The sequence below is a fragment of the Polyodon spathula genome, chromosome 1 (genome assembly GCF_017654505.1).
Source record: "Polyodon spathula isolate WHYD16114869_AA chromosome 1, ASM1765450v1, whole genome shotgun sequence".
Classification (NCBI taxonomy): Eukaryota; Metazoa; Chordata; class Actinopteri; order Acipenseriformes; family Polyodontidae; genus Polyodon; species Polyodon spathula.
The window spans coordinates 84992023-85017482 of record NC_054534.1 but is presented as its reverse complement, the minus strand read 5'-3'; the positions used below and the strand labels follow the sequence as shown (position 1 = coordinate 85017482).

The following is a 25460-nucleotide window of genomic DNA, read 5'->3' as shown; positions in this document are numbered from 1 at the left end:
GTTTATCCAACTCTTTTTCTGGTGATCAATTGAGGCCAAGTTAGTGATTTGATTACAAGTACTTTAGGATTTTAGAGGTCTCACACAGTAGACTCCCACACCAAGGCAAACGCTGGAATAGTTATCTCGTATTAGAGTGTCTGAAAACGGTATCTCTGTCCCAGCTGGTCGCAGGCTGGATCTCCAGGTTATCGCAGTTCAAGGACTGGTTTGTGTATTGGAGCCTCACGCTCATTTTTGTAGGTCTCTCTCTGCCCCTATGATTGGATAGTTGGGTTAATTTGGGCAGTGCCTGAGTCCACAGTGTTTTTCATTGGTTGTTCTTGTACCGACGTGGCCCCTTGTTCTCCACTGGTCCTCTATTCTGCCCCGTGGCGGCTGGATTTCTGACAGACTGGTTCTCGTCTTAAGTGTGAAGACACCTATAATTGTTTGGCTTGTGGCGCCGAATGAGTTATTCAGCGATCGTGAGATAAGCCATGCGTCCAGTATTTAGTTTGACTCTTTTTTAAAGGCATTCTTTGGCAGTGGGGGAGTTGGTGACCAGAAACCAAGAAAACACAGAGAATGGTTTAAGACCCCCCCCCCATCTGTATATTTCAATTCTGTTGCTTTCATACACAGAATGATATTATGACCCAATCTGACGCTGCAGCTCATTACCTGTGTTTTATTTTATACAGCCTTTTTTGCTCATCTTTATCAAAGGTGCCAGTAATTTTGGAGGTGCCTGTGTATGTATAAAAAAAGGTTGCATTTCTTAGGGTGTAGTTTCTTGTGGATATCCTAAACATGTTTTGTAGATGTACCTGCTGAAGGCTGGCCAAATGAAAAGATTTGAAAGGGAAAAGGTGAGCTATTTTCTTTTATTATTCTTTATTATTATTTTTTTTATGCTGTATATAAATTGTGACATTTCTTCCTTTGCAGTCTAAGTGCTATTCTTACAGTACTAATTCATTTTTCCTAACAAAGGCACTTGATATTTTACAACAGTAGACCACGGTTAAAAAAACATGGTATGACCAACACAGTCTACAGGTATTCAATTTTTTCCGATAATCTGCAGTTAGACAAGTTTTCATTCCTCTAATCTGGGCAAGTACATCTCTATACAGTATATAATTTCGTTAATATAGTTAGTTCAGTGACAAACCTGGTTTTTATCAAAACAGATTAATCGAATTAACAGAGCCAGAGAACAAGGATGGCGGCATGTTCTGAGCTCTAGTGGGGGTGGTGTTGCAGGAGGAGGAGGAGGAGGAGGAGGAGGTGGTGGAGGTGGTGGTGGAGGCGGCGGCGCTGCAGATCATAAGGTAACCAATGAAAATGACGACAATAAAATAATTTATTGAAACTTTATTCATGCCAGTGTGTGTGTGTTGGTTATTTTTGTTTTCTTTCCTGACATACAAAATATTTTTATGTAGACATTTACAGAAGACTATGCTTTTGACATTGCTGATTAAAAGTATATTTTCAGTTTTACACTGCACAAGTCAGTTTATAATATTAAATAAGAATTAAATATAATTTTAATGTGGTACTTGGCAGTGATGCTTAATTTTTCAACAAAGGAAAATCAAGAAAATGCATAAAGAACATCACCCAACAATCCACTTCCCACTGAACGTTGTGATACTATAACTATATTTCCATCTACAAGGCTCTATTCTTCGGCGGTGGTGGAGGAATCGCACCTGCCTTGCAAGCAAACCAAGTGCAGTACGAGCACTACCATGCTGCACTTGACAAAATACAGCAACACAGGTAGGCAATTGCCATCACTTATGCTGCAGGTTTTATTTCCACATTTTCCATTTGGTCATATTTTCAACCAGTGGCATCATTGTTATTTATAGGGGCGTGCCACCAGCTGCTGGCCCTGTGTTACCCAGTGGTCCTGCAGGACCTCATCAGTTGCCTGATGCAGACGTTGTAAGAACAGAATTAAAAAGACTGGAACTGGTGTCTAAACATGCAAATGCAAACAGGTTTGTATCTACGGGCAGTGGGACCACTAATGAACATTCCTTTTTATTATAAGCCACATCATCATCAGACTACAGGGGTGTGCAATAAAAAAAAAAAAAATCTGCTTTCCCCCTCACAAAACACACACACAAATAGAATATCACAGGATTTTGCTTTTATTAAAGAATTAACACAATCAATTAACCTATTTTTAATAATGATTTTCTTCAGGAAATCCAAAAAAAGAGACCATCCAATTTTTGTGCATGACACAAATAAAAATAATTCAAGATTCAAACTGTCAGACTTTTAGGTAGGAGATCACTGAATTACACTTAAGGAGACATTTCTGAAGAAGTTAATTGAGTACGTTTTAAAACTTTTTTACATTCAAACTTTGTAATCGTAGGATAAATTTCATCATAGATTGAAAATGTTCTCTTAATCTTCAGATTCTCAGCTGTTTAGAAAGGTGTACTTTCTGTGGATATTTGTCCTGATGCACAAGCTGAAAGTCATGTTGTCAGTCAGACCTCAAACAGGTAGAATGTTCACCAGAGTGGAAGGGTTAAAGGATTGGTTTCTAAACTACATTACCCAGAAAAACGGCGAGGACACTATTTTAGTATGTTGTGGTTTCCTATATGGTCATTGGAAATAACTTTGTTTTGTGGGCATTTCAGTGAGAGACTGAGGGTACTCTGGAGAGTCGAGTCAGAATTCTGAGAAGGTAGCAGTTTAGTAAGAGTGCAATGCTATGGAGTAATTTCAAAGTTGTATTCAAATAATTAAGTCAATCTATAGCTTTACAAACCTACTGCCAACCACCCAATTTAAGAAGCTTTTAAAAAAATTAATACATTGCTTAGTTGTTTACATGAAGTTAGATTTTTATTAATTTATAATATTATTCTTAGATCTGGCGGTCAAACTTTACTGGGCTCCTAGACCTAGACAAAGACAATGTAATACTTTTGTTGCATTAATTTAAATACGTTTGTTACTGTGTGTGACCTGACGGTTTGTGAATTAAAAGGGTACATTTATTTGTGTACTCTGTATATATTTTTGCTTTGAGGTTTATTTATTTATTTTTTGTATGACTTCTTTAAAACTTGTCCCTCGCACAAATCTTGTTGTCCCGGGTGTCGGGCGATGTGCACACCCCTGGACTATTGGTAGCAACTACATTAATAAATTTGTTAAGAGTGTTGTCTGTTGCATAGCTATTTAAACAAAGTACTAAATCTACAATTCATTGTTACTAGTAACAATTTTTAATGGGGAACATGGAAAGCCGTACATGCAAGAACAGCAACTGCATATGTATCTGACAAGTATATCCTCCTCAATTACGTAATAATACAATTCTGACAATTTTATTGGCTTTTTAGTTATTTTGTTGCAACATGAGTTGTAATGTCTTTTATACGTGTCTCGGAACAACTTAATCTTTTTAAAGGGCCCTTTCATACCTACTTCGTTTTTAAAGGTCTGATTTGGAATTCACTTGAAAATGAGCTAAAATGTTTCCATTTTGCTTCGATTTGGTTTCATACCAGAAAATTTCAAATGAAATGCAGATCGCATCCAAGTGAATTCAAGTTTGCTTTGCAGGGTAATTACATCAGAGTTAGTTTGCTTTCACACTGCAATTTGTGCAAGTGAACCTGATCATCTGGATATGTGCACATGACCAAAGTGCCGCTGGCTGTTCTGTAAAGTGAACATATGCATTATATATATAGTGTATTTCATTTTTCGTTTTTATCTTTAAAAAAAAATTCCACAAATATTTTGGAGGTCATTTTACATGTATTAAAATAGGGATAAAATCGGTAAAGTAGTTTAATTGAAACATCAGTAAAAATCTTGGTTCAAAAAATCTCAGAATTCACACTTTACATGTGGAATGTGATGTGTAGCAGTTCTGGTTTCTGATTTAATAATGTCCCTGGCATGTATGATGAAGCAGAATCTGCACATTGAAGCCCAATTTCCCCAGTTAGCTGGTACTTTTGCAAATGTTTGGGCAATCGCTGTGCTGACGGAAATAGCATCTACAGAAGGTATGAACATGACATCAGCACAAAACAAGCCAGGTTTATTTGCTTTGAAATCATAAAAAGTAAAGAAAATTGACAGAACTGGGTGGTGCAAGCCATCGGGATGCGGCAAATATCACACTGGACATTTCCATCAATGCATTCCACATAAGTTTACCAACTAAAGCATCGCCATTTTCTGTCAAATATTTATTAAGATTGTTGGCGTTAGACAGTGTTTTTTCTAAAGGCCAGACAGTATTGTTGGACAAAGTCACCTATACATACAGTACCAGTCAAAAGTTTGAGTACACTTGCTGGAAACTAGGTTCTTTTCATAATTTATAATGTCTTACGTCGTATACGTTTCTGTAAATACTTGCAAGTGAAAACGCATGTTGCAATGTGCAAAACAAAACATAAGGAGTATCAAAGCAATGTTCAAGAAAATTGAATATTGTCTGTAAATCTTGGGGGATTCCTCAAAATAACCACCCTTTGCCTTAATAACAGCCTCACAAACACAAGGCAGTCGGTTAACAAGTTTCAGCAGGAAATCACCCGACATGTCTTCCCAGCTCTTCTGCAGCAATTCCCAGAGATGTAGGGCACTTATGGGTAGCTTTGCTTTGACTCTTCTGTCCAGTTCGTCCCATACAAGTTCTATGGGATTGAGGTCTGGAGACTGGCCAGGCCTGGTCATTAGATTGAGTTGTCCTTCACTTTCCTTCCTCGCCAGATAGTTCTTGCACAACTTTGAGGTGTGTTTCGGGTCATTGTCTTGCTGAAGAATGAAGGACTACCCAACTAGCCGTAATCCTGATGGAATGGCATGCCTCTGAAGTATGCTATGACAGCCATGCTGGTTGAGCTTGCCATGGACTTGGTAAAGATCACCAACTCTGTTACCAGCAAAGCTGACAAACTTGTGCCTATGCTACCTATATTTATAGTAATCATGGACCCTCACCTGTTAACAATAATTGGTGACAAAAGGTTAATTAGGTAACATGCTGGTTAACTCAGAACATCTAACAAAGACACTTTTATACTTAAGCCAGTGTTCTAACACCGTGTTATACACATTTCAGACATTTAACTGACTTCGGCTTCAGACTGAAATCCCCTTGCTTTGGGTGACCATTTCATTGAAATTGACAATATTTACATTTTCATTTAAAAATTACTTATGATTATCAGCTTATAGAAGTACTCGTATCATATAATGAAATATTAAGTGTTTATAGACAGGTTTATACAGTTAAAAGCATAGATAATCATGAAAAACCTGTTTTCAAGCAGGTGTACTCAAATTTTTGACTGGTACTTTACCTCTGCAGTAAACAGAGGCTGTCGAATAAAGCACAGCGCTCTGACAAACTCATTAACAGTCATTCTGCGCTCTTTTTATTAAAGTGTGTGTAAAAGCCGTATAAATGGATTGATTCTCTGTTCACTATTTTTAGTTTAATGTGTCGCTTATTTTATAGAAAGTTCTTTTGTCTGCGCGAACATGAACCTCAACGCAGCAGTATTTGCAGCACTATGCATCTTCTGCCTCATCTGTCCTACTTCTGCTACTATTTTTGCTTTTTGTATACTTTGAAACCATTAGTTTTCTTTTGAATATTCAAATTAATTTTTCCTCATCCACTAAATATAATATTATTGTGTTTTTCAATTTAGTGTTTCATGCTAGTAGTTTCTACCTCCAGCAATTGCCTCAATAGTTGGACTCTGATTGGTCAACATAATCTGGTAATAATGTGTTTTGTGAGGTGACAGAGAACCATGTTTGAATGTTATTTGATCCTCTGTCTAAACGTCTGCTGTATCCTAGGTTACAGTCTAATTTTTCGGTAATTCTCAAAAACCAAACGTGGACACTGTATATAATAAAAATGAAGTTTGCGTTGTGTCAGGCTTTCTGTACTAGCTATTTTTATTTATTTATTTTCTGCTACTTGTAGAATGGTAGCACAAAAGTTGGGTTGGAAATATTATTGAGGAACACCAAAGTTTTTGTGCTAGATTATGTGTTGAGATTAAATTATGTGCAAGTAGAAGGTGACAAATGAGAAATAATACTTTCTTTGAATTTATATTGGCTGTTGCTTTCCACTGGCATTTAGTCTGACATCGGTAAGCTGTTAGCAGTCCCTACCAATCTCTGTTTTTTGGCCTCAATATGGTTGTATTGTATGATACATTACACTATGTAACACAGTTTTTTTTCCTGGGTAGTAAGTGTTATTTCCTAATTGCTTATGCCTCAAAAGTATAGAAAATGGCTATTATTCCCCACAAACTTTGCTTTTGTGACCAGGACAGTGATATTTCAAAATATCACTATTTCCATTGGGAAAACGGGCAAATGTGTGTCTTTTCGTTCACATAAAGTCCGAAAAAAACAACATATGAATCCAAATTGACATGTATTTATACTAAAGTAATACAAAAATGACTACAAAAGATTTAGAAGTGAGTAGTTTTTCGAGATTTACGATTATACTGTAAATACAGTATAAGAGTAGTTTTTCAAGATTTACGATTATACTGTAAATACAGTATGAGTGAGTAGTTTTGAGATTTACGATTATACTGTAAATACAGTATAATCGTAAATCTCAAAAAACTACTCACTTCTAAATCTTTTGTAGTCATTTTTGTATTACTTTAGTATAAATACATGTTAATTTGGATTCATATGTTTTTTTCTGACTTTATGTGAACAAAAAGACTGGGTGTCTGTTAAATAATTTGCCTACATACTTTTAATAATTTCTCATCTCTGGCGGCTATAACTATTACATCACCACCAGTTGGTTTGGTTTCTGCTGCGTTCTGAATTTTAAAGCGACTGGTTTCACACTGCCTGACTTTGAGGGGGAAACGAATCAGAGTTCCTCCTCAGTCAAACCGAGACCTACCTTTTTCAAGTGAATCCGGGTTCTCATTTCTTGCTCATTCTGATGGGTGGGGTGGAATTAATTCTTTTTGTATCTGAATTTGCATATCAATTGCTTGCTGGAACCTCCTTGATGGGAATACCTAATTATATCAATTAGCTAGTTTTTTTGCCTAAAAGAAAAGGTTGTTCTAAACCTTATTCATATTTTCTACCTTCAGACAAAGAGGACAGATAGCTGCAGAGAGGGCAATGCAGGTGGAAGAGTTCTTGCAGCGGAAAAGAGCGGCTATGTTAAACAAGGCCCGGGCTGAAGGACAACTGGTATGGATTCTTGTATTTTCTAACTAAAAAATTGTGTTCTTGACTCCTCAGTAGTTGTATCTGCAAAAATGTATTTTCTAAACCTATTCTCCAATATTAGAATCTCAACTTGCATTTAGCAGCTCTTCAAAGCTGTATCATTTTTCCAGATATATGTATATATGACCTTTCTGGGACTATTGCTACTGTCTTAATAGCAAAGCCTTCTCAGGTTATCGCAATTGAGCGGAGGTATTTTCCTCTTTTAAAGAAAACCCAGTCCTCATAATAATGTACAAACCAAATATTGGAAAAATAAAAAAAAAAAAAAAAAAGGAAGAGAAAACATTTGTTCTGTGAAAATGTCTTGGCTGAGCCAGAGACTTGTGTAAAGCTGACACTGGGCATGTCACCTCACTTGCCTCTTGTTAAATAGGGCAGAAGCAAGAGTCCACTGAATATTTGATATTCCATTACCATTTTACTGGGTAGGCTACTCTAAATAGTGCTAATGATTAAGTGGTAAATAGTTTACTGTTGGGGAACCATACTTGGAAAGGATGATGGAGTGTAAGAAATTCTAATGTACACATTTTAGAACACTTGCCCACAACAAATTTAGCTAATCATTTCTTCAATAAATGTAGGGATAATTCAATTATCGAATAAAATCAATTTATATGATCCAGACTAACTGTACATCTGTAAATGACAGGTGTCTTCCATCTATTGAAAAACTGAAGTGTGAACAGTAGTCGGTTAATATATTGGCTAAATAAATCTCATCCAATATGAGTTGTGCAAAACTGTAATTTTTGAAGCAGCTATGAGATCCCTGGCATTTTACTTTTGGATAAATTGCCTTGGTTCTGAACTGTGCAGGAAGATTTTCAGTGAAAAAACAAAAGGTTGTTGTGAAATGTTGTAGATGTGAATTAAAGTTGCTGCTAATGTAAGCGTTGGTGCAGTATGTTAAAGACAGCACTTCTTCTGAAATGTGATACATTAAATGGTAAACAGGGTGCCCTGCAAAACCTGGCAGCTATCTATGGGGACAGGCCTAATTCTGCAGGAGGTGGGAAAACAAGAAACAAGGAGGAAGAGGTAGGACATCCCCCAGCATGTTTGATGTCCCCTTGACCCTTTATTGGCATGATGTATTAAACCCAGTGATCTTTTTCTGAAGTTCTTGTAATTTTGAAACATTTACAACTGTAAAAGTCAAACACATTGTGGTGAGGTTCTGCTTCTGTTTGAAGGGCAGAAACAAGCTGCTTTTTTCTTGTTCGATGGGGACACAAAGGCACAGGATGTATATTTGAATACAGTGTGTAGTGGTTGAGAGAAAGTGTGAGTTGAAGTACTGTAGATTTCTCCATTGTAGAAATATGTTGCTGTAATTTTTTGCGTTTTTAATTAGAATTACTTGCATATAAACAACCTTTTGTAAACTGGTAGATATATTTAGTCTACCTGTATTTAAATATAAAAAAAACTTGTTGAACAATTCAAATAGTTATTATATAATATATATATATATATATATATATATATAATGGTGTGTGTACGTGTGTGTGTGTGTGTGTGTGTGTGTATATATATATATATATATATATATATATATATATATATATATATATATATATATTGTATGCATGTATATGTGTTGTGTTGAGAAGGAGAATTAAGCAGTGATTAAGATATTTAAAATATATAATTTAACAAATCCATCATAACATACAGTCAGGGACATAGCATTGTTTATTAAAAAGGTATACACGAAGAATAAAATTGCATGCCTGCACAAACTGTTTAAAACAAAAGTGACTTCCGTAACATTTTAATTCTAAGTCCATAAATTCCAAGTTTTTTTTTTTTTTTTTTAATTTAATGAAGGCCCTATTTTGCGTGTTTGTGTAATATATATAAATTTAATGTGTGTGTAAATTAGTGCTGGGACAATTCTGAATAATCGAACTAATATTTTTGTACATGTATTCGGATATAAAAATCAGATGTTCGTATTTGCTACAAATGACAAAAATACCTTGCACTTATTTACCGCCTCACCACACTTTGTGTGACCAGTTTAAAAAAAAAAAGCAAATGAAAAACAGCTAATTGTGATATGAGATTAATTAAATTAATTAATTATATATAAGCAAGCGATAGCGATCTACTATGTGATATAGAAGACTGTGACTGGAGTTTTGTGTCCCGAGCCATAGGTGAGGGCACGAATGAAAGTCAAGGTCATCTACCACACGGTAGAGCCCGCATCGAGAGGGCTCTATTGCTATTAGAAAACAATTTATTTCTTTATTTTCTCTTTTTTTTTTTTTTTAAAAAAAAACAAACTTTAAAACCTACATTTACCTTGAACTTATGATATTTCGCCAGGTAACATTTCTCTGAGGAAAATAGTCCTTTACATTATTAGGATAGAAAAACGACATGTAGAGACATTATTTTTATTAAATTATTATTATTATTATTGTTATTGCTAACATATTTATTTATTGGGGTCTTACTCTTTCTATATATATATATATATATATATATATATATATATATATATATATATATATATATATATATAATATAATATAAAAATCACAGCAGTTCTTGAGCCTCTATTTAAAAGTTGTTGATAGCAAAAAGTAAATAAACTAGATTATTCACGTGCACACACAGTGATCTATATGGAAAGCCGTCTGGGACAAAAATGTGTTGTGCTGCTTTAGAGTGAGCCAGAAAAAAAAGCAAGCACATTATTCTGAAATGCCTCGCTTAAACAATACCCAACTTCCTGAAAATGTTGTGTACCGATTTTTATAGAGACTGTATGATATATTGTTGTGACTTTATGTGGAATGTAATAAACTAGAACCAAAACGGTGAGTGTTTTTTTTTTTCACCTTAACTTTACAATGCCATTTCCACGTTTTTGTTTTATTTGAAGTGTTTTAAAGTTAAATTTCAGTTTGTTTGCTTGTTGAGCTACAAGAATACACAAGTAAATCATGTTATTACTTTATGAAAATGTCGATTGCCACAGTTTTCTGTGAAAAAATGACAAGGAAGGGGGGGAAAAAAGAAAGAAATAAAATGTATTGTCAACTTTTATGTACTGTTTCAGGAATAAACAAAACAGCGTTTAACTTGAACTGCTATTTGGCATCCTTTGTTTTGTTGTTAATTAACTGGGGTAAAGTAAGTCCTACACAATTTATGCTTTTCTCCTGGGATATGTTTATAGTTTAACATGTTACATATTGTAAGGTCTTGCTGTGAAATAAAAGGCATACACACACAGGGGCCATGGCCTCGCCCCCTGCCTCTGCTCTGCTGTCTCTGCCTGCGTTCAGAGCAATATAATGGTTTTTATTACGTTTTGAAATACGAACAAATATTCAAATGAATATTTAAATTGAGCGAATATCTGAACATGAAAATCCTGTGTTTGTCCCAGTGTGTGTGTGTGTATATATACATATATATATATATATTATATATATAATATATATATATATATATGATATATATATATATATATATATATATATATATATATATATATATATATATATATATATATATATATATATATATATATATATATATATATATATATATATATATATATATATATATATATATGTATATATATATAATATATATATTATGTATATATATATATATATATATATATATATATATATATATATATATATATATATATATATATATATATATATATTTACATGCCTTGCAAAAGTATTCAGACCCCTGACCAATTCTCTCATATTACTGAATTACAAATGGTACATTGAAATTTCATTCCCTTCAATATTTTATTTTAAAACACTTAAACTCAAAATCAGTTATTGTAAGGTGACATTGGTTTTATGTTGGGAAATATTTTTAAGAAAAAAAACTGATATCTTGCTTGCATAAGTATTCAATCCCCACACATTAATATTTGGTAGAGCCACCTTTTGCTGCAATAACAGCCTTAAATCTTTTGGGGTAAATATGTACCAGCTTTGCACACAGTGTCGGAGTGATTTTGGCCCATTCTTCTTGGCAGATTTGCTCCGGGTTGTTTAGGTTGGTTGGACGACGCTTGTGGACCGCAATTTTCAAATAGTGCCACAGATTCTCAATGGGATTGAGATCAGTGCTTTGACTGGGCCACTGTCGGACATTCACCTTAATGTTGCTTTGGCTTTGTGCTTGGGATCATTGTCCTGCTGAAAGGTGAATTTCCTCCCAAGCTTCAGTTTTTTAGCGGACTGAAGCAGATTCTTTTACTGTATTTTGCTCCATCCATTCTTCCTTCAATTGTAACAAGATGCCCAGTCCCTGCTGATGAGACGCATCCCCACAGCATGATGCTGCCACCACCATACTTCACTTTAGGGATGGTGTGTCTTGAGGCATGGGCAGTGTTAGGTTTGCGCCAAACATAGCGCTTTGAGTTTTGGGCAAAAAGCTCTACCTTTTCCCACATCGCAGCTGGGTCACTCTCATGCTTTCCGGCAAACTCCAGACGTGCTTTCAGATTGTTCTTTTTGAGTAACGGCTTCTTTCTTGCCACCCTCCCATACAGGCCAGTGTTATGCAGAGCTCTTGATATGGTTGTCTGGTGCACCATTACTCTACTCCCAGCCACTGAACTCTGTAGCTCCTTCAGAGTGATTGTTGGCCTCTCTGTGGCTTCTCTCACAAGTCTCCTTGTTTGAGCACTGAGTATTCTTGGCAGTGCCTGGGTGGTGTGATGTAGCTTCCACTTCCTGATTATTGATCCAACTGTGCTCACTGGGATATCCAAACACTTGGATATTATTTTGTACCCTTTCCCTAATCTACGCATTTGTATTACTTTATCTCTAACTTCTGTAGAATGCTCTTTGGTCTTCAATTTCCTTCAGATTCACAGCCTTACCAGTGATCCTTCAACAGTGGGGTTTTTATCCAGAAAATGTGACAGCAACTTTAATGGTTCACAGGTGGAGGCCAATGGTAAGGTAATTGTGTCCTCGTTAGGGCAATTTCTTTCATCGGTGCAAACTGGGAGCTTCCACAGCACAGGGGTTGAATACTTAAGCGAACAAGATATTTCAGTTTTTTATTTTTCTTTAAAATATTTCCCAACATAAAATCAATGTCACCTTACAATAATTGATTCTGAGTTTCGGTGTTTAAAAATAAAATATCAAACAGAACGAAATTTCACAGTTGCACTTTAAACCAAGTTTTGTGGTGGAGGTATCAGATGATTGGCCATTATCTTTTGGTATGCTGTGGAATCCATTTTAACATGTATTGGATAGGGCTGTGTTTGAAAGTTCGTTCATTAGCCAGGAATTCGAAGGTGGTTTTAAACCTTCAAAGGTTTGTTAAGTTGCATTCGTGCACTGTGGTGTGTTTTTTCTTTTTTCCCCCCTCCCATGTTAACAGAAACCATTTAATGTGTGAATGCTATAAAGCACACATTAAATGTTACCCACGTGCAAAATTCAATCTTTTGATTTGTATAATGTATATTACGCAAACAAATGTTTTAAAATCCATTCTCCATAGCAACTCTATATGGTGCCGCTGCCGTGTATGGAGTAGGGTATAGTATGCAAAGCACTGGGGGTGTACCTATAAAGGTTGTAATGCTTCAGTAAAATATGTACTGAATACTTTGTGTACAAGACAGTGCTAGATAAGCTAAGTGCTATGGTAGAATATGTTTGAAACATACAAAATATACAATAACACTAAATTGTAATTTCGAAAACTTTGTGTTATCCAGAGGCAAACCTTTAATTTCTTCATTCGTGATCTCAACAGAAAAGTGTTGTATATCATAAGCTGTATTGAAAGAAATATCTCGAAACCCCTCTGCTGTTTGGGATTTTTTTTTGTTAAATGCCCAGAGGACCAGAAAAAGTTGAATGCAAACTTTGCAAGCGACTTGTTTCATGGAGGCATACCCCATCTCTGGTCACTTGACAAATGTAAGTTCATAGTATTATTAATATTTTTAGTAGTAGTAAAATGTGACTGATAACCTGCTTGGAACAGTGACTGTTAAATAAAGCCTTGTTTTCCCCAAGTCAGCCGCAGTTGCTGTTGCGGCAATGCAAACTTATTGTATATATTGCAAGTGGCATCAGTTACGTGTAAATAAACGTGTGTTTTTATTTAAATATAAAAACATGATTACAGTTCTATACAACATTTTTAAACTACATGTGAATGGACTAAAACATTTATATGGTTTGCCTGTAAAATAGGATTTTCAATCAAATATAAACAACTAGCTATGGTGACGTCACCAGTAAATTATTCAAATTAGTACAGTCTAAGGTTAATACCTTCCTTAGGTAATGTGTTCTGAACCTTCCAAGGTCAAAATGTACCTTTGCTGCAGCCCTAGTATTGGAACTAAATTCCTGTGCCATTAGAGGAAAAACAGCCCAATTTTACCACCATGCTTGACGGTAGGTATGGTGTTCATTTATTTGTATGCCTCACCAGACTCTCCAAACTTAACGCCTATCAGCGTGACCAAATAGCTAAATTTTTGTTTCAACACTCCACAAAACCTTTGACCAGAACTCGTATCCATCATTTGAATGCCGTTTTGCAAATTAAGCGATTTTGTCCTTTTGACGTTTTCCTAAGAGTTGCTTTTTCCTTGGCCTGAGACCATTGAGACCTTCACCATGCAATACTAGACCTAAGGTTAAATTTGGAAACTCCAGTCCCATTTGCAGCCAGTTCACTTTAAATATCTTTGGCAGTCAATCTCAGATTGTTATTAACTTCCACACAATTCTTCTACTTGTTCTTGGTGAAAGACCCTTCTTTCTTCCAGACAGAGGAAGCGTTGTGACTGTACCCGGAGTCTTGTACTTCTTACTAATACAAACAATAGCTGAAATTTTGATACGGAAATGTTTCGAAGTCTTCGTGCATCCTTCTCCAGCTTTGACGATAAATAATTTTCTGCCTAAGGTCTTCAGATAGCGTCTTTTTTTTTCCCCCCCATAATGACTTATTGGTAATGACAGCAATCATCTTGTGCATAATCCTGTACTCTCTAGGAATGTTCACCTACAATCCAGCATTTTCTAGAATTGGGTATATTGAAATTTCTAGCACCTTGTAGACAATACTATCATAGCATCAAAGGGTATGAATACTTTTTGAATTGGGAGTTTTGCAAAACAAATGCTGAAGTAAATAATTGTAGGCATCTATTTCTTGTAACTTTTTTTCCTCATCAACAAAAGCAAAACTTTTTTGCTTTGATAAATTTCTAGAACTTAAGTTTCCATGGCGGGGGGGGGGGGGGGGGTGTATGTAAACTTTTGACTACGTGTGTATTTATTATTTTTTGTAATTTTGTACACACATTGAGAAATACACATTTTGTAATTTTTTGACTAAGAAATTGTCATGTAATGTCTGATTTTTACGGTGTACCTCAGATACCTTTTTAGCCAACAGAGTACATATTCGAGAAACTAAAGTTTTGGTTCTGTTTTACCAAACAGGAGTATTTGGCTAGACTGAGGCAATTACGGCTTCAGAATTTCAACGAGCGTCAACAAATTAAAGCCAGACTTCGTGGAGAAAGGGTAAGCTACCATCAAACATTTAGTACAGTGATTTATGATGCTTCACTTATTTGTCTGTGAGCATGTGGGAATACACCTAAAGCTTAATTTGGAGTAAAATTGTTTGACGCAGGACATACGTGGCAAAATCAGCTTGAGTTAAAAACTGATCTCAATGTTTTGACATTTGACCCAGATCCAGTTTTTTTCCAACTACATTCACCGATATCTCAGCATGTATTTTAAAAGTGACTTGCAGTATGTAATATCATTGGCACTATTGACACTGTTTTGATTAGGCTCAGCTCTCAAGTAAATGAATGAACAGATTTTTAAGTTTTATATACAGTGTGTGGCCAAAAGATTGTGATGAGCTTCAGCTATTGTGATTTTTATTTTTAAATGAATGCAGATGGCAGGTAATGTCTTAATTTGGTGCTACTGAAGAGGCCAGCACTAAACTTGTGAATGCATTATTTTAATAATCTGTTGTACTGGTATGACAAAATATTTGAAAGTTTACAGACTTCCCACAAATTACTTTTGATTTGTTATTCTTTATCCTTGCACTGTTTGCTTTATTAAACTTTGTTTCTTTCATGTATTTGGTATTTCTGCTCAATTAGTTTTTTGCAAATTACAGGTGCTTTACATTTAAAATGTTTGGTCTCAGTAATGTGAATTGCCTTGTTGAAGTACTTTTGAAATATTTTTTTTCTGTTGTCGGTCGTAAAAAATAGCAACAACTAATGTTTTTGTTTAAAAGTGAAGGAGTATGATTTAAGTAGCAAAACTAAACACACAAAATCAAGCTGTTAACTCTCTCACCATTAGGATATATTATTGATGCAGTGCCTTGAAGCGTATGTGCTTTTCTTGTATTACTCTAGTCAGTGGTGGGAAGGAGGAGTGCAAAATGCATTCTAGAAAATAAAATGTATTTTGGGTGTCAAATGTAATTGCTGCACAGTTGTTGTGTAGCATAAATAACTACGGACGTGATGGCTGGTCTGCAGTTTCCATTCCACTATAACATAAACAATAAGTGAACAAAGACTTTCAACATTGTAACAGCAATGCTTATTTTGCCTTGTCTGATTGATTGTAAAGCCAGTCAAAGTACCAAGAAAAGCACAATATCCTCCATATCACTTTTAAAATTTTATTTAGAGGACAGTGGTGTATACTGCATTTGTGGATATACATATATTGTTGACCTATATATCTAATGGATGAATGGGCTGATAGCCTGGCTGTTTTTAAAACTGTAAAAGAAAAAAGTGTGAACACACAAAGTTGAACTATATCTTCATTGCTATTTTGTGTCTATTAGAACAGCTATTTAGCTCTTTGTTTTTATTGACTTTTTTTGTGAATTTTAAAACCAATCAAATTTAATTTAAAAAATAAAGCGGGCATGAGCTATTTGAGGAAATTGTTTGAAAATATTTTGCCAGCATTGGCCAGGGTTGGCCGATTTTAAATCATGATTTAAATAAAGTGATTTCAATAAAAAAAAAAAAAAAAAGATTTAAATCATTGTTTCATTTACTACCTGTTTTTTATATAGTTTCTCAAGGAAAAGTAAAAATCTTTTATTAACACAAACATCTTAAACTCTTACTGTGTATAAACTAAAACTCGGATCACAACCCAAATGCGAGTGCAAGCGCGAACGGCCCCCAATTTTCTGTGACGCATAAATGAAGTGAACACGTAAAAAAAATAAAAAAATACTGCACTGAAATGGTATTCTAAAGACTGTTTTGCCCATTTATAGCGCGCCTGCCCCATCGATCGTTAACCTATTCGCCGAAGCAATTCTGATGCAATGGGGTCTGAAATAGACAACTGATCACTGTGTTAAGACCCGTTGAAACCAGGTTTATTTAGTGGTGCAATCAGGAACTTTAATAATTGAACACACTATAAAAAGCAAAGTAGTCCTTAGTAACAACTTTGTGTGTTTTGGACTGACACAGAAAGAGGAAATCAAAGAAAGAAAAGTAAAATAAAAGAATCACTGGGATGAGTGAGGGGTATTTTTCTCTGGCATACTCCATCGCTAGATTCTTATAGTTCACCTATTGTAGTTCACATTTATAGGATGCCACATCGATACTTAATTTGCTTTTATTTATGTATTCATGTAAGATTAAGTATTTTTAGTTTGGTATGTAACTATTCACAAACCACTGTTTCCAACAGTCTTAAATTTACAGTTTGGAGGTACTGTAGAGCTACAACTATGGTACTAAATTATTTTTTTATTTTTTTATTGTTTTTTAAGAACAATTAAGTCTGATTTAAAATTAAAAGAATAAAAAAAAAATCGGCATTAGCCTATATAGTTATACTAGACTACTGTTGATAGTTGTAGACCATAGGACTTTAAAAAAAGGGACATTGCATAAGTGTTTTGATTGTTATAATTGTGGCTTCTGTTTTTATTAATTACATTTTTCAGTGCTTGTTTTTAGCTGTTTGAGTCCAAAAAGACCAGTCATTTTCCCCCCCCTCCCCCCCCCCCCCCTGGTCGTGTCCCCCCCCCCCCCCCCCCCCCCCCCCAAAGGGCTTTCGCGCTTTTTATATACGGTGTAATTATTATTTTTTTGGTTACTTTACAAAATGCTTGTTTTTTTTTTCTGACAGTATATATGTAGTAGTGTCTCGACAGTACTTGCACACTTAAATTGTACCATCTTTACTTTGCTGTCTTCCACAACAAAGTCTTTAAGGTCACAGGCATATTCTTATAGGTTTTTGTGTGTAGGCATTTTTTTACATTTTGTCACAATTTGCAATTCAGTTTAAAATCCTCTATCTTAACTGTAATGCAGCTTTAAATGCCGCGAATAAGCCTCCGTTCCTGCTTGTAACCTTGTTTTAAATCTGGCAAGCAGTGTCTCCAATCTAAATGTAGGAATTTGCTGCCACTCAGTAGTTGGGGTGGGTTTAAAGTATGCAGAACGAGTCAATCAGTACGTTTACATGACAAAGCGTGAATAAGAAAACTGATTTTCTTAAAATGTCACTTTACATGGTTAAGGATTTTAATAATTTAATTACTATATAATTAATAGTGTGTGTGTGTGTGTAGATACAATCTAGAACCTTTTTTTAAATTTTACTTTTTTTTTTTCTTTTAGTGTGATAGTGAAGGGTCAGACAGTCAAGAATCAATTGATGAGACAGAATTAAGAAGAATAAAGATTGAACGTGATTTCCATTTACACATGTTTATATGATTGTGTATATATGTGTGTGTGTAATATATATATATATATATATATATATATATATATATATATATATATATATATATATATATATATATATATATATATATGTATATATCTTAGCAGACACCCTGTGGAAGATGTTTTTTCAAGACAAGTTATTTCTGCAGTTTCTTTTATTAATTGCCTATAACTTTGTTTACAGGCCCAAGCCAATGCTCGAGCAGCAGTACTGAAAGAGCAGCTTGAAAAGAAGAGAAGAGAAGCATATGAGAGAGAAAAGAAAGCCTGGGAATATCATGTAGGATATCTTGTATATTATGGGAATATCATGTAGGATATTATGTAGGATATCTAAAACGCACACTTCTGATCTCATTTAAATAGCCCTTAGCTTTGGGTGATTTTATCATGCTTCCTGTCTGCTGCAATGCTTTCATTTGTGCAATCAATCTGTAGAATGTTTTTCAGCACGGCCAGTACTGGTTGTCATTGGCTAACTAGCCTCCTAATTTGTTTCAGTGTGTCCATTTGCACCACAGAGATTTCTAGTTTAAATTGATCATATTGGATTAAATTAACAGTTTGTTTTCTTTTTAGGAAATGGAAAATTTTTAGATGCCTGACTCGGGAATGTAATTTATATACATGCTCAGCCACATTTTTTACATTCCCGGAGCATGTCAGTTAATATAATTTTCAAACTGCCCCCCCTCCCCCCAACAAGCGTCTCATCTGGTAAAAGCACTGCCGCATTGTGTGCAGGGTGAGTCATATAGTCAGGGCAGCGTAGGTTGGCGTCCTGGCTGTTTTGAAGTCGGCAGTCTTCTCTGGAGATTCCAGAACATTGTCTTTGGCGCTCCCGTGAGTGAGGCAGACAAAACCAGCAGGGACTGTTTCTCCACTGCTAGCCAGGCACCTAGTGAGCTCAGGAAGACACCTGCAGGGCTGTTCTTTGTCCTCGCTGACATCTGCGCTCCAGTTCCTGGGTGTTAGAGGAAGCTGGCTTAGTCATTGGATCATAGGACACCCACTGAACCTTCAGTTATCTTGAGCTGTGTGGGTAATTACTGCGATGAGGAGAAAAAATAATTGTTCATTCCGAATTGGGGCTAAAATAATTGGACACTTTTTTTTTTTTTTGTGTAAACACACACCATGTAGTTTAGAGAAGTGTATTTGGTTAATTGTCAGTATTGTGTCCAGGTAACCCTTTCATGTGTTACTTATTGAAGCAAAAAACAACTATTAAAGCTTGTTTTGATTGGCAGGATGGTTTTATTTAAAATAGTGAATAAACCTTTTTAATTTTAATGTGTTTATGCTTAGCTTGCAGCGAAGGGGTTTAAGGCCAGTCAAGTTGTGGCTTCTCCATTGGGGGGAGCGGTGCCATCTTCTGGGCCTGGACAGCAAGAAGTAGCTGCTAAAACACCGGCTCCAACAAAACCCTCCACACCAGCAATATCCATGACAGCTGCTCTAAAGGATGTAGGAGCTGTAAATACTGTATCGCAGGTAGCCATCATCTTTCCTAAAAAGCCTCAAGATCTAATGAAATGCTGAATTGAAAATACTGAATAGAATATAAGGTTCAAAGCATTATTTTTACTCATGTTTATTTGTAAAAAAAAAAAAGTGTCCCCATCTGAGCAAACATTTTATTTGTGGTGTGATGCTAACCCAGATTTTGAGGTGGATGTGGCTTGTATAAGGATGCATCTATTCAGTTGCTGAGTAAAAGGCCAAAAAAAAAAAAAAAAAAAAAAAAAAAAAAAAACTTACTGCCACGTTTTAACCCCTTGATTAAAAGCTGTGCTTTTGTTCAGGTTCCCATTATCAAATCCTATAATCCAGATTATTTTGGAAATGTCTATCTAACTAAAGCCATGCTTACTGGTGGGAAACCTGCAGCTCCCACCACTGTATATCTGGTAAGTCCACACAAATGAAAATGCGTGCCAGGACAACCGGCACACACAACCTGTGTCTGTTTTCTTCGGAAAGTTGTGCTTTATGAACCCCATTCGTAATCCAGTATGTGCCTTTGTGACTTACTGTTTTTATGCAGGAGGGTCTTGCAGTACCCAGAACGAACACAGAAGAAACTAAAAAGCCAGATTCGTCAGTTATTCAGGTAGGAATAATTTGTATAAAACATGAAACTTGTTCAGATGACCTAATATTTAATCAAACTTAAACAGCTAAAGAATAATTTTAAAACATTTAAAAGTATTACTTGTTGGAGATTTGCATATTTCCTAGACATTCAAGTCTGGAAGTCATAGGATCAGATAATTGGATTGGGTACCTTCCAGATTTTCAAAGGCTACTCTTAACATGGGTTATGTTTTAATCTTTATTTAATTTTAGAGTGAGAAACGAGAAATACTGCGACGGCTGAATCACAACCTGCAAGCCCAAGAAGAGGCAAGCAAGCCCACAGAAAACCCAAAGACTTCAGACGAGAGTGTTTCACAAACCAGTGAAGAACAGTGTGAGGGTAGAGTTCCCCCTGCAGGTGACAGGAAGAAATGGGAAGCAGGCGCACAGCCTGTCATTTCTGTAGCCCAGCAGACATGGGAGGAAACCTGCTTGGTGACGGCGGGTAAGCAGAATTTTAGCAACCAATGAGAAATTATGACTCTGGGTGGGGTGGGGCTTAGTTCCGTTGTGGCCATAATTGATCTGTAACTCTCAACTCTGAAAACCTGTATGCAGGTGTGGGAAAGGTCCACTGCCTTACCTAGAGTAATAAGTCCACTAGTAAAATGCATCTGTCAATTTTGATTTATTTTTCAGTAAAAACTCAAACCATTTAATTAATTTTAGTACAGTAGTCTTTCAGTAAAATTACGTAGTGCTGAAAGAATATTTTGACCTGTAATTTATGCTCTATCCCCTTTTTATTTTAAATTTTTCGCTTTTGAAAATGTTTGTTTATGCACAATGTGATGCTCCCTGTCATTGTGAGAACTGTTCTTTCCTTCTGTAAAGAAATGAAAACGATGCACTTGTGATCTGCCATCAGCTTTTCTTTGGATCTTTTTTAATAAAATAACATTTGAATTTTGCAGATTAAGTATTTACAATGTTTATAAGTCTAAGGGATTTGTGCATTCTATCATGTTGCATAATTAAAGACATGAATTCAGACTGTCATGATTTTTTTTTTTTTTTTGTCAAGACCAGGGGTCTCCAGCCCTCGTCCCGGAGAGCCCCAATCCTGAAGGTTTTATAGGTGTCTTTGTCATAGGTGGTTTAAGATTAATTAAGCCAGTAACTGATTCAATTAAGTAATTGATAAATTGATTGGAATGAAAACCAGAAGACCCTGTAGCTCTCCAGGACTAGAGGTAGAACCCTGGTCTAGACACTCTTAAAATTGCATTTAAAATGTTTACATTTGCTTTCTGAATATTTATTTACATATGCTTTATTCTTTTAGTCAGTCCATTTTTTCATGGTCCATTTGTTTATTTTTGTTTGCAGCTGCTTCAAACAGACCGCATCTAAGAAATTAAATACTGTTTGATAAGAGTTTTTGAGCTGAACTACAAAATAAGTTAAGAGCCGTAAACAAGAAAGCTCATTTCGATGCCAATTTTAAATTTGTATTGTATGATTTCATTCTTTCTTTTTTTTTCTTCCCGTAGACCACACTGTGGGTGAGGTTATTAAACTAGATGCTGTTGAATCCCCACGGCGTGCGTGGGGAAAGAGACCTGATGCCAGTGTGTTAAAGGTGCTGGGAGAAGCAGAACTGCAGCCACAAACCGTGCTATTGCTGGCCACAACTATTGATGAAAGTGGTATGATGTTTTTTTTAAGCTCCACTGCCAAAACAGAGACCCAACAATGAGTATACATTGAAGTCAAACCAGATCATATTGTTCTGAATTGCGTTATCTTTTCTGTGATGAGTGTTTGTCGCACAGCAGTAGTTTTTATTCTTGTTGTCTAGATTTACATGTGCATCCAGGCTTGGTACATTGAGTGAATTTGCTGCATGGTAGGATGCTAAAAGTGAACTTGACTTCAGGTCAGAACATGATGTCGGGTATGCTTTATTGCCTGTACTGCTTTGCACATTTATAATTGATAATGAGACAGTTTGAATAATTGCTCAGTGTTAACCCCATTTATTTTATTATTTGTGTAATGTTTTGGTTTATCCTATTCATATAAAGAATACTATAGATCAGCTGAAATTATCTTGCTCTGTTGCAGAAAGCCCTAAGCCAATGACTGATAAGATGCTTACAGTTGGAGAGGTGAATGTAGTAAATAGCAAGGATACTGTCATCATTAAGAATTCCATAGAAACCAATGTATCCGAATCAAAAGAGAATGAACTTAAAGAAGAGAAAATCACAGCAGAACTGACCTTAACACCTGAACCCGTAACATCTCATAATATATTAGCAGGTGGGTGTAGAAGTACAAAAAAAAAATAATGCTGTATAATTTATTTCTGGACCTTGCAGCAACCATTATGAGAACTTTGTGCTATGCATTTGCAAGGTATTACTTGGGATCTTTTTTTTTTAATGCATATGTTCACATCACATTATGTTCCACAGTCAGTTGGGGAGCTGGCCCTTGACCTTGTTTTCTGTAGTTTTACAACAGTACAATGGTTAACGGAAATTGCAATCTTCGAAGTTCAGCTATTATAACATTGCTATTACCCTTTTGTCAACAATATTCTTGAGTGATGAATTAAATTTATTAGTTACAGCATTGAAATGGGTCTGTTCCTTGTCTAATTGTGCAGAACCCGAGGATTTGGAAGCAGAGTTACTTGAGGAGGATCATCAGATACACAAACCTGACCCCACAGAAGCTCCAGTTAGTGTTGTTCATGCATGGGGAAAAGGGTCAGAAGTGCCAAAGTAAGCATAACTGCACAATATTACATTTCTATAAAACCAATGTTTTAAAACTAGTATTGAAAGGTGGAGGTCTGTATTTTAATACAATGATGGTGCTGATCCAGTGGATATAATGGTCTTTGTTTTGTGGAATGGCAGATAATTGGTACACGGATGTTATACAGTAATCCATCACTTATCCACCCTAACCGTTTTATCAACCTCTTCAGCAGTGTTAGTTTATTATTGAACAGAGAAGATTAGTTAGAGATTGTAGATCCTACCAAAGTTTTCGTACACTGTGTTGTATGTGCTCCGTGCTCTGCTATTGCTGTGATGTGTGTTGATATGTAAATAAATCCTGTTCACCTGCAGGACGTATCAACTTCAACCTCCGTCTTGATCTCCTGCCTGTCACTCAGCAGTGATGGCTACCCTGTCACAAGCATTATTACCCTGTATCTTTCTAAACAAGGGATTTAGGGGCGCTCCCTAATAAAAACTCAATCTTAAAACAATAAGGGTGTGAATATAGTAACTGTTACAACTGTGGTAATTTTTTAAAATGGGATTCATTCATCTGACTTTACATATCCACCCTTACTCTGGTCCCACAGCAGTTGGATATGCGGCGGATAACTTCGTTCTATTTTTTTTTGTACTGTCTTGATTCATCTAAAACAATTGTCATGTAATTATCCAGTACATGTCAGTGTTACTAAAACCCTTAATACTTTATTGTATACTATGCTGGATCATTCCAAGTAACTTGTAGGATGTGCTTCACTGCTGAGGTAGAATTCTAAAAAAAAGAAAAAGTGAAATCAATGTCTATTGTCTTTTCCATGTCAGACCACAGGAGGGCAGCCTTCCCCAGGAAGAGAAGACAGCAGAGCCAGGGGGGGAGGAAGAAACTACCAAGCAGCCAGGAGAGAAGGAATGTGCAGGTCAGCCTTCCTTGTACTTCAGATGGATGGACATAATGTTTGTTTATAAAGAAAAGCTACAATAATGACTGTCGGTTTTTATTTCAATTGTAAACTTTTGTTCTAGCGCAGTTTTCCAATCAGCACTCACTGGACCCAGTAAAATAAAAAAGGAAAGCCAGTTGAAATCAGTTCTGGCTTTTGACAGATAGTTAATGAGTCTTGGTCCTCAGCTCTAGTTAAATGAACACTAATAGCTTTGATCTCGTAAATACATGTCTCTCTAAATTTGCAAAAAGCTTTTTACTGCAGCTTTACATCTAGTCTAATAAAATATTTTCTTTTGCTCTCATAACCAAAGAGATTGTCTTTGAGGAGAGCCAGGCATCTGAACCTTTGTTTAAGAAGGTGGCCACACCAATACAAAGAAGGGCAGCAGCTTTAGCCATCCTGTCGGCACAGTCTTCTCAAGAGGACTCCCTTGCATCCCGCTCACGCTCCGTATCTCCAGCTAAATCCAAAGACAAGGACTCTCTGTTGATTGGGCTGTCTACTGGGCTGTTTGATGCTAATAATCCAATGGTAAGGAATTGGTGATTTTTGTATGTATATACACACACACACGGTAACAGTCAAGTTTGAGTACACTTGCTGGAAACTAGGTTTTCATAATTGACAATGTTTTACGTCGTATACGTTTCTGTAAATACTTGAAAACACATGTTACAATAGGCAAAACATAAGGAGTATCAAAGCAATGTTCAAGAAAATTGAAAATTGTCTCAATCTTGGATTCCTCAAAATAGCCACCCTTTGCCTTAATAACAGCCTCACAAACACGAGGCAGTCGGTTAACAAGTTTAGATTGAGTTGTCCTTCACTTTCCTTCTTCAGCAGATAGTTCTTGCACAACTGTGAGGTGTGTTTTGGGTCGTTATCTTGCTGAAGAATGAAGGACTGCCCATGACTGCCCGCTAGCAGTAATCCTGATGGAATGGCATGCCTCTGAAGTATGCTATGATAGCCATGCTGGTTGAGCTTGCTATTGACTTGGTAAAGGTCACTAACCAGCAATTCAACCCCAGACCATGACACTCCCTCCTCCATGCTTGACAGTGGGAACCACATATGCAGAACTCATGCGCTCACCCTTTTTGTCTTACAAATACTCGGTGGTTGGACCGACCGACTTCCACCCCATAAAATATATATAAAATGAGCATTTCAGCAAGTATTCATTTATCATTTTGGTGCTTCTGAATTTTAGTGTGTCTTTTTTTTTTTTTTAGTTAGGCTTCTGTGTGAAATACAAAGATCTTCCTGGTTCAGCTGATAAAGGATTAAAACAGCTTTTATGTGCAGCTTTACTTTTTGCTTTATATTTAAAAAGTAGTTTCAGTCATAAGACTTATGTTTGATAAAGCTGTGACCTTCTAGAACAGCGATTTTTCAAACTGGGGTACGTGAGAAACATCCTGTAGTGGCGGACAACGTTTTTTTTTTTTTTTTTTTAAGCATTTTGTAGTTCTTTGTGACTTTTGCAATCGAATCCACAATGTTGAATCTCCTTTCAAA

General features: G+C 35.8%; 1 protein-coding gene across 1 annotated transcript in view; it reads left to right on the top strand.

Moving 5' to 3' along the window:
• Nucleotides 1-25460, top strand: part of nek1 (NIMA-related kinase 1) — a 56062-nt gene that overhangs the window by 15959 nt on the left and 14643 nt on the right. The window contains 17 exon segments of the mRNA XM_041264642.1: nucleotides 804-851; nucleotides 1176-1316; nucleotides 1667-1770; nucleotides 1863-1994; nucleotides 7149-7251; nucleotides 8251-8334; nucleotides 14787-14870; nucleotides 17999-18068; nucleotides 18259-18389; nucleotides 19418-19603; nucleotides 20157-20222; nucleotides 20459-20693; nucleotides 21742-21897; nucleotides 22316-22513; nucleotides 22863-22980; nucleotides 23812-23906; nucleotides 24247-24467. Of these exon segments, the coding sequence (XP_041120576.1) occupies nucleotides 804-851; nucleotides 1176-1316; nucleotides 1667-1770; nucleotides 1863-1994; nucleotides 7149-7251; nucleotides 8251-8334; nucleotides 14787-14870; nucleotides 17999-18068; nucleotides 18259-18389; nucleotides 19418-19603; nucleotides 20157-20222; nucleotides 20459-20693; nucleotides 21742-21897; nucleotides 22316-22513; nucleotides 22863-22980; nucleotides 23812-23906; nucleotides 24247-24467 (2172 nt within the window).